This window comes from Rhagoletis pomonella, unplaced genomic scaffold, assembly GCF_013731165.1.
Source record: "Rhagoletis pomonella isolate Grant_MI unplaced genomic scaffold, Rhpom_1.0 Rhpom_scaffold_00005, whole genome shotgun sequence".
NCBI lineage: Eukaryota > Metazoa > Arthropoda > Insecta > Diptera > Tephritidae > Rhagoletis > Rhagoletis pomonella.
Genome location: NW_023458559.1, coordinates 16,016,803 through 16,025,622, shown reverse-complemented (window position 1 = coordinate 16,025,622; position 8,820 = coordinate 16,016,803). Strand labels below are relative to the sequence as shown.

Here is an 8,820-nt window from a genome sequence, read left to right as displayed (position 1 = left end):
TCGATATTTTTTGCAATTTGTTTCAAACACGTAACAAGTTTTAACGCCTCATCGTACGATATACAATTCACATGCAACTTATTTAACAAACTGAATGTAAAAACCGCGTTCTATTTGACACGTACGACATGAATAGCTCTGATCCAATACTTTTCGTGAAAAATCCTGTAAAACTGTCAAACAGCAAAATTACTCTCTGAAGTGAGGTAAAATCTTGCAACTTCATTCTCTACACAACTCTCCAAAAGTCGCTCTCATTTACAGGATTTTGGGGGATTTTGGAGTACGGGAACATTTTTCCTGCAACTTCCTGCAAGTTCGTGTAAACTCCTGTAAGTTCATGGAGTACTGGATCAGAGCTAATATGTGCTAAAAGGGGAATCACCAATTTCGTTTTCATCAAAACAAATAGGAATTAGATCACCAATTTCGTTTTATGAGAAATGTTTTGATTAAAATGGTTTGAAATATGGCTAAGGACTGTCCGTAACGAGGAATTTCACTGTACATACATATGTTGCTATATATTTATTAGACAGAGTTTTCGTTACTAATAAGCCCTCAGCCTTATTTTTATTTAAACTAGCAATACCCGGCGCGCGTTGCTACGCCAAAGAAAAACACATGTATTTAGAGATTTGAAATTGAATACCTTTTTATTTACCTTAATGCTAAGGGATAAACAATATTTTTAGTTTTTTCATTTGGTGTGTAAATATATAAATTTTGTGATGTCCCAACTCGTGAACAGACGACGTATAATTGGCCATGTGAAAAGCACGAATTTTTCAAATCCAAACCCGCAATAGTTAATGATTGCCCTTGTGCTTTATTTATAGTTATAGCAAAGGCAAGACGCAAAGGGAATTGAAGCCGCTTGAATTCGAACGGTAAATCGTTGGAAATCATCGGTATACGTGGAATCAGCACATCTTCGCCTTTGAATTTACCGCTGATGATTGTTGCCTCGATCAAATTCGGTGTTAATTTTTTATTATCACTCTGGTTCCGTTGCACAGTTTCGGCGCGTTCAAGTTCCGAATAAGCATCACTGGTGATCCAACTTTTAACGCCAACGAATGAGGAGGCATTCCAGGTGGCTCCAAAGAATTAAGAAATTCAGTTGGGTAATTAACAGCTTGATCTTTGTCCATTACTGTATCAATCGATTTATATTCGACCGCTTCTCCTAGAATTTTCAATTGAATTTGACCGTTTAATTTACTAACATCATCGTTCTTCGGAGCTAAAATTGCACGTTCGCGGAGCCATTCCGGATTTCGGTAGTTGACCGTTAAGTTCGGAAATACCCTGTCGATGACGTCTTGAATGCTCTGCTGCATTTGACAAAAGTTGGACGGAAATGATATCTCATTTGTTGTGCGATCAATATGAACTTTACTGTTTCCGATATCTAAAAGTTGCTTTGAAAATATTTGGGCAGACGTATCTTGCAGCAAATGCACTCGCATATTTGTTGTGAGCGTAACTTTTTCGACATAGTTCCACAGATGCGATGCCTTTAAGCACGCGTTCAGCTCGTCTGCAGGCGTTGATCGTGGTATAACGGGTAATGTTTGACGAAAATCACCTGCAAGAAGTATAAGAGCGCCTCCCATCGGTTGGTCTTTTCCACGAAAATCTCGCAGAGTTCGGTCAAGTGCTTCGAGCGATTTCTTATGTGCCATGGTGCATGCGTCCCAAATTATAATTTTGCACGTTTTAAGGACTATGGCCATACCAGAGTTTTTGCTGATGTTGCATGTAGGTGTTTCGGTCTGGTGCAAATTCAATGGAAGCTTAAGTGCTGAATGCGCTGTACGTCCTCCATCAAGTAGTGTTGATGCAATCCCCGATGATGCTACTGCTACTGCAATCCCATTTCGCATTCGAACTGACGCCAATATTAAATTGATGAGGAAAGTTTTCCCGGTACCTCCTGGAGCATCTAGGAAGATAATTCCGCCATATCCTTTGGTTACACGTTGCATGATTTTGTCATAAGCTTTTTTCTGATCAGCAACTAAAGACTCTTTTTGCGTTTGCACAAATCGTTCAAGCTGATTTGCATCAAACTGCAGTTCTCGCATCAAGTCTCTGTCTTGTACAGCATTTCTATCTCGTGTCGGTGCTGGCATACCGAGTTGACAAAGAGCTTTGTTGTTGATTGACATGCATAAGTCATCCATTAATATTAAAGCTTCATTGAAAATGTCATCCGAATATTTCTGACTTGGATCGCTTGCACGTGCTTGTCTTAGAATATCTTCACTGAAGCTTTCACGATGCATTTCCCACTGTTGTCGAGGATTTGATGGTGCGCATGTTGTTAAAATTATCGCAAACAAAGTTCGTATTTGCTTTGGATGGCACGTGAGTGATGCTTCGGTCAGAGTTGTGTTCCAATTCTGATCATTCTCAAGTAAGCCCAGTTTAAAGCACGCTTCTCTGTACGTTTGGCATTCTACTCCGTCGATGGTTTTCAATGCAAGGAATGATGTCGGCCCTTTGATTGTATGCAGCAACAACCGCAAATAATAGCACTCGGCGTTATTTGGATGAACAGTATACACACGTCCCAATGCATCGGACGAATATATACCAGGATGCTCTGGAACAATTGCACCTCTTTTTCTTCTGTTGAACTTTTTTGTCGATGTGTTCCAAGTATAATATTTGGGCACATCTTGATACAGCAACGTTTTAGCAAAATTTTCGGATGTACACAATTCGAAAAAAGCAGTGAGTGTTGTGTTTTGTGGTTGCTCTGCTCTATTTTGCACATTTTCTTCGGTGAAGTAAACCCGCTGACCATTTTCCAAATGAACAGCGAGATGTTGAACCGTTGGATATCGTTCATGAATATTGAATGCAAATATCCGCCATACTGCTTCGTTACTGCTGATGTAGCGCCCTGTTTGATATTGCGTGATCTCATCACCTCGATTTGCTAATCCGAATACTGCCATGTCACAGCCCTTGTTAACATATTTACAAATATATTTTATGGACTTTACCGAATTACAATACTCAACATTGATGTGAGCATTAAACATTTTTGAAAGTAGTGGCGAGTATGGCACGATCCATCTATTGTCTATGTCGATATCTACACTTCGCATCTTAATAGTAGTTGTGTATCCACAATTAGTGGGATTTCTTCGCCTATACAGAGGATATCCATCACATCCAGTTTGAGTTTCAGTAATCAACTCACGTGGATATCGCTTTGTGCATTTGCCGTTTTGCATACATGGTGAATTAGGATTAAAAGTACCGCATGGCCCATGAATCATATTTTTCTTGATTATTTCAAAAAGAATGGGATCTTCGGCTTGATTTGGAAGCTCGGCTGATATAACGCTATCAATTTGTGTAGGTATAATTTTTTGCTTCAACCAAATCAAAATGTGAGCGTGTGGTAAGCCTCTCTTTTGCCATTCAATTGAGTACATCCATCATCTGGTTTCTCCAAAAACAAAATTCTTCGTGATGACATTCATAACACTTATTAGCTTTTGCTTGAATATTCGAGCGAGAAGATCATGTCTGTGCGATGAGCTCTGGCCTGCAAAAGCAATTCGGTTATTTCACTCCACGATGGATTGCAAGTGAAGGTGATGAATAGGTCTGGTCGTCCATACTTTCGAACGTACGTCATAGCATCTTGCCCGTATTCGAGCATGTGCCGCGGGCTTCCTGTATATGTTACAGGTAAAATTACCATTTGTCCAATGTCAGCAATGTTTCCATCATTAGCAACTGCATCACGTAATTGAACGTATTCTTCAACGCGCAGCTTCTTTTGATTTAAGCGAATGAAAAGAAGACGTTCACTTTCGACTTTCGCGTACATGTCCACAATAAACTGTTGGAATAATTCACGACATTTTAAGATATGATTGGATTCATTTCCACGAATCATAATGCGGTTTGCATAATAATCCATGCAGGACACTTTCTTTGTCGTCGCTTCACTTGTGCTGGGGTCGACTTGCCTGATGTTGAAATGATATCCTTCTTCTCCACGGGGAAACAGCACTGGATATTGGAGTGCATCATACGATCGATGTGTTTCCGATACTCTCTGCACATTAGCATTTCGCCGGTGGATAATGATGTCACGTCGATCGAATTCGGTGCCAACTATTACAATTGCAACATCCCCTGTTACTGGAGCATTGAAGCGCCTTTCATATTCACCAGCAGGAGCTTTGTCTGCTCTAATAACAACACTATAGTCATCTGATGGCATTTGATCCAGAGCTGTTTTAAAAAGGCGAATCAAATTGTTTTGTTCGTGGAACATTGCCTGCAAGCTTGAAATGATCTCGCGTCGGATCCCAGAACTAATTGCGCAACGCTTGTCTACTTCCAGTGCATCATTTCCAGTGAAATAAATTTGCAGAAATTTCGCATCTTGTTGTGGCACTGCGAGCAATGAACCGATTTTGTGGTATATTTGGCCTTGAACTTTGAATGTTGGCATGTCTTCAGATATAATTTTCGTTGCTCCAAACGAAGTCATTTGAAAGCAAGAGTTTTACTTGCGTATGTTTTTCAAAAAGTGGTTCGAAATAGGAGTTGTGCCAGAAAGGTAACTAAGTAGTGGTTCAGGTGCCTCAATTAACGATGGCAAAACTATTTTACCATTTGAACAACACATTCCTGGTGGTTCCTTTGCAAACTTCAAAGCATGGCAATGCAAACAAACTTTATTCATCGGTCCAATGGCGACATCTGCATGATTTTCGTAGTCTCTGTTTTTGTCATAATTGTATGCCGCCAACATTAAATGTGTTCTTTCTCTTGAATGGGTCAATCGTGATAGAGTAGTGCGAAGCCGTTCGTTGCGTTGCTCGGGATTTTCAGAATCTCTGGAGGTTGAAGCTCTCACACGATTTTGTTGAAGGCGAGATTCTCGTTGTTCCAGGGTTTCAGCGTCTCTGGAGGTTGAAGCTCTCACACGATTTTGCTGGAGGCGAGATTCCCGCTGGTTTTCCGTTTCCACATTTCTCAAGCTTGTCTCTCTGTTTCGATTTTGTTGAAGTCGGACATTTCGTTGATCTTCGCCGCTCTGTATTCATTCGACTTTTTTGTATTGGGGTTTTTTCTTCCAATTGATGCTTCCTTTGGTGGCATGATTTTATTTTTTTGTGAATGTAAATAATAATACTCTGTATGTTGAACTGATCTCAGATGAAAAAGAATTCAATATCGTTTGCGCAGTGTCTACACTTGCTACGAGCGAATGTATTAGCTATGCGGCCTTATATTTATGTAACTCAGGCAAACAATATAAATATGTTCTCTGAAGGTACCTTCCACTTAAAAAGATTAAAAATCCTTATATTTTATCTATGCTAAAACGTGTGCAAACAGCAGAAGATATTCTCTGCAGGTACTTTTCCTGCAATAAATTAAAAAAAAAATCGGTAGACTTTCGCAACTTCTTATTTATCTGAATTAGTGTATACAGAAAAATTTCTTTGTACGTAGGTATTTTCTTCAAGAATGTTGTGGAAAAATCCCAAGATTTATGAAGCCGTTGTTTAGGTAAACTTGGGAAACAAAATATACTCTTGTAAACAATATTTAACTACCTTCAACCATAAAATAAAAACGAATGCTATAATTCTGCAGGTACTTTCCTCCCAAATAATTTGAAATTTTTAAACCCTTTATTTATGTGAACTTAGGTAACAAAGTGTTTTCTATGTAGGTATTCTCTTCATGAATGTTGTGGAAAAATAAATTTATACACCCAAATTAAGGAAAATTATGCAAGCAAAATCTCGTATGCGCATTAGGAAAAAATATTACAACATTTTTTATTGCAAATTTTATTATATTTTTTTAGCCTTATTCAATAAGAAACAAAAGTTATGCATTACTATTGAGTACTTTTTTGGGTTTTAACTATTAAACAAATTCCGTTTTTAAATTGCAACCTGGTGAAAATTTATACAACTCTGGCATTAACATACATACATATGTTCACATATAGATTTAAAAATTTGGATTCGGCATTTTCTTTTTGGTAAGCTTTCGGTTTGACAGACTTTGAAGTTTATCACACTCTAAATCTTTGGTATTTCTTAAAAATATTATCCGATTTTATTTTCTTAAGTATGTGGACACTCTATACGATAATTGGTCTTAACTGAAACATTTCCCAATAGCTCCCGTTTGACACGTATCCTGCGAAATACTTTTTAATACACACATTTATGTCATTTAACTTTTTTTGAAAGAGGTGGCAACTCTACTCAAAAATATGTTTGGCGTGAATCTTTCTCCAATACCTTCCGTTTGATACCCATATTGCAATATTTGATGTGAATTGCATTAGATATTCATTATTTTTAACTTTTTGACCAGGTGGCAACACTTATTAAAATATTTTTTGATGTAAATTTTCTTAAATATCTTTCTCAAATACCTTCCATTTGATATCTATACTTACTTTACTTGCATATTTAAATAAATTTTATTTTTCTGAAAGGTGGCAACTCTTTCAAAAATAGCCAAACTTCACAGGAACACTCTCCGAGTTTCTATGAAGCTATCCTGGAAATTTTAACAAAATCGGCTGAATGGTTTCGGAGTCTATAAGCTGCATAGATACATACATACATACATACATCCTTTTTTATATATATAGATAGAGAGAAATGACGGACATATGAAATACATTGGATGGCATTATTCCTCTTTTCAGTTTAACAATTGTTCAAAATTTTAAATACGATTATACATAAGTAGCTATGTACTTGTAATATCATACATACATATGTGCTTAACATGAAAATATCAGCAGTTAGAAAATGCACGTGAACAGTTTCCATGAGAAAAACTTTACAAAGAACGAAGGATATTTACTGCAATAGAGGTTCATACATACACATTTATGTGTCTATGTATGTATTTATTCACGTACATTTGAGCTCATTACAATTAGAATTCAATCAAAGGATCAACAAAAAGCTTGTGTCCATCTGTCCAATCCAATGTCTTTTCTTAATTTTTCAAAAAATAGTTGCAACTGCAAGGGCGGGGATTTAGATGCGCTAAATAAACAATCGGCCTCATCAGCGAACTTGTCCAAAACCGTCTTAAACCTTGCCGTTCTTTACATATAAAAGACATTACCAAAAAAATGTATGTATGTATGTATGAATGTAGGAACAACAATCGAAAATCTAGATCAGTTTTTTAAATGAACGGTAACGGTGAGATTTAACGCGAAGTGACGGCGATGATGAGGCGCTTATTAAAAACATCTTTAAGGACACTTCACGGATTGACCCCTTTTGAGCGGTGTTCTTGTTAGCTCGAAAGAAACGCGGAATTCCTCTACATCTGCATGACTACAAATACAGGCACTCCATTTTATATTTACATACATACATATCTATGTACACATGGATGTGCTTGATGCGCATGCGGAACTCCACAACAAACAGACAAAGATTTTATTCCTTGAACACTTTTCTCTTAGATGCTGTCAAAAACAATCAACGATAGCCACATTAAAATCACGCACATTAACATTGAAGTACCTGAAGGTAGGCAAACATTCACACATCTATTATCGTCCTCATCCATACAATGCCTGCATACATCTGTATATCCTTGTACAAAGCTGACACTTTTCTTCCTATGCAGTCAACATCTGGCAACAGAGAGTACTGAACCAGTTTTCCAAAAAAGTCCAAACGTAATTTTAATTTGCAAGAGTTTCAGAAATGCAGAATTTTAAATTTCTCCACGCGATTTTGTTAATTTTTGACGAACACATGCACACACATATGTAGTATATGTGCATGCATGCATAAGTTAAACATGTATCTAGATACCCATACATACAAATCGTTGAATTGCTGCGAGAGTGTCATAATCCAAACAAATAAAAACCTCTTTAAAATTTGCATACGCTCCCAAAGTAAAAATTAATACAAATTTTCCTTTTACGAGCTATGGTTAATCGATAAACTATGGAATTTTTACACAGCATAGAAGAAGAGAAGGAAGAAGTGTTTGTGCTAAAAAGGAGGAGGCGGTCATTTCTGCATACTTAACTAAAAAAAATGGATTATGACACTCTTGCAGCAAATAACTTATACGTAACTTTGCTACCGCTGGCCAGTCATTTCTCCCTACATAATGGTTTGGCCAATCATTTTGTGGTAAAGTTTTTGGACATTATCTTATCAAGTTTTTCTTCTTAAAAGACATTCCTCTAACCGCCCATCACACACCAAATTTAACCCCGAGGTCCTGTGACTTGGCGTAATTTTGGGCAACTGTTAAATGATGATTATCTGTAGCTTGACTCACAGTAGGCCAGCCCGTGACCTTTAATTGTCCCATCCGGCCTGCAAACGGGTTCGCGTTAATTTCATTAGCATCCTTGAACGCTTCCTTTAAAAAACGATCAACATTATCATATCTGGCAGCGATCACTCCTCGCTCATTTCGAGATTTTGCTTGTCACATGTTGGTCATGTAAGCAACCCATTTGAGCTGCAGTGCGGAAGAAGAGCATTTGATGAAATTCTATGAATAGAAATTCTTACTTTAACCCTTATGCTTACTCTTACCCCTTTGTGTTTACCCTTTGTTTTCGCGCGCAATTAAAGTGACCCTTGTTTCTTGTCATTTTTAAGAAGCGAACACTTAGATGAAATGCCTAACGTAACCTGTTCCAGTTTCTGATGCAGTCCCTTTTCCATCATCTGTGCTGATGAACTTCGCCTTGTCATGTTTTGTTAGGTAAGAAGGCTTACGTAGGCATTCAGGTGTTGTGTTAAGAGAATG

The 8,820-nt window shown here is 37.5% G+C and overlaps 2 protein-coding genes across 2 annotated transcripts; both read right to left on the bottom strand.

The window, feature by feature from the left end:
- Window positions 1-983: 983 nt before the first annotated feature.
- LOC118740015 lies at window positions 984-3,455 on the bottom strand. Its single transcript, XM_036471515.1, has one exon. It carries the CDS (start codon window positions 3,453-3,455, stop codon window positions 984-986), a length of 2,472 nt encoding a protein of 823 aa, XP_036327408.1.
- A 56-nt stretch (window positions 3,456-3,511) lies between these two features.
- Window positions 3,512-4,528, bottom strand: LOC118740014. The gene has a single exon (XM_036471514.1). The coding sequence runs from the start codon at window positions 4,526-4,528 to the stop codon at window positions 3,512-3,514; it is 1,017 nt and encodes a 338-aa protein (XP_036327407.1).
- Window positions 4,529-8,820: the final 4,292 nt, after the last annotated feature.

Bases quoted from the DNA above. Each gene is read 5' to 3' on its own strand.
- LOC118740014 (XM_036471514.1), bottom strand. From the start codon at position 4,528: ATGACTTCGTTTGGAGCAACGAAAATTATATCTGAAGACATGCCAACA.
- LOC118740015 (XM_036471515.1), bottom strand. From the start codon at position 3,455: ATGTACTCAATTGAATGGCAAAAGAGAGGCTTACCACACGCTCACATT.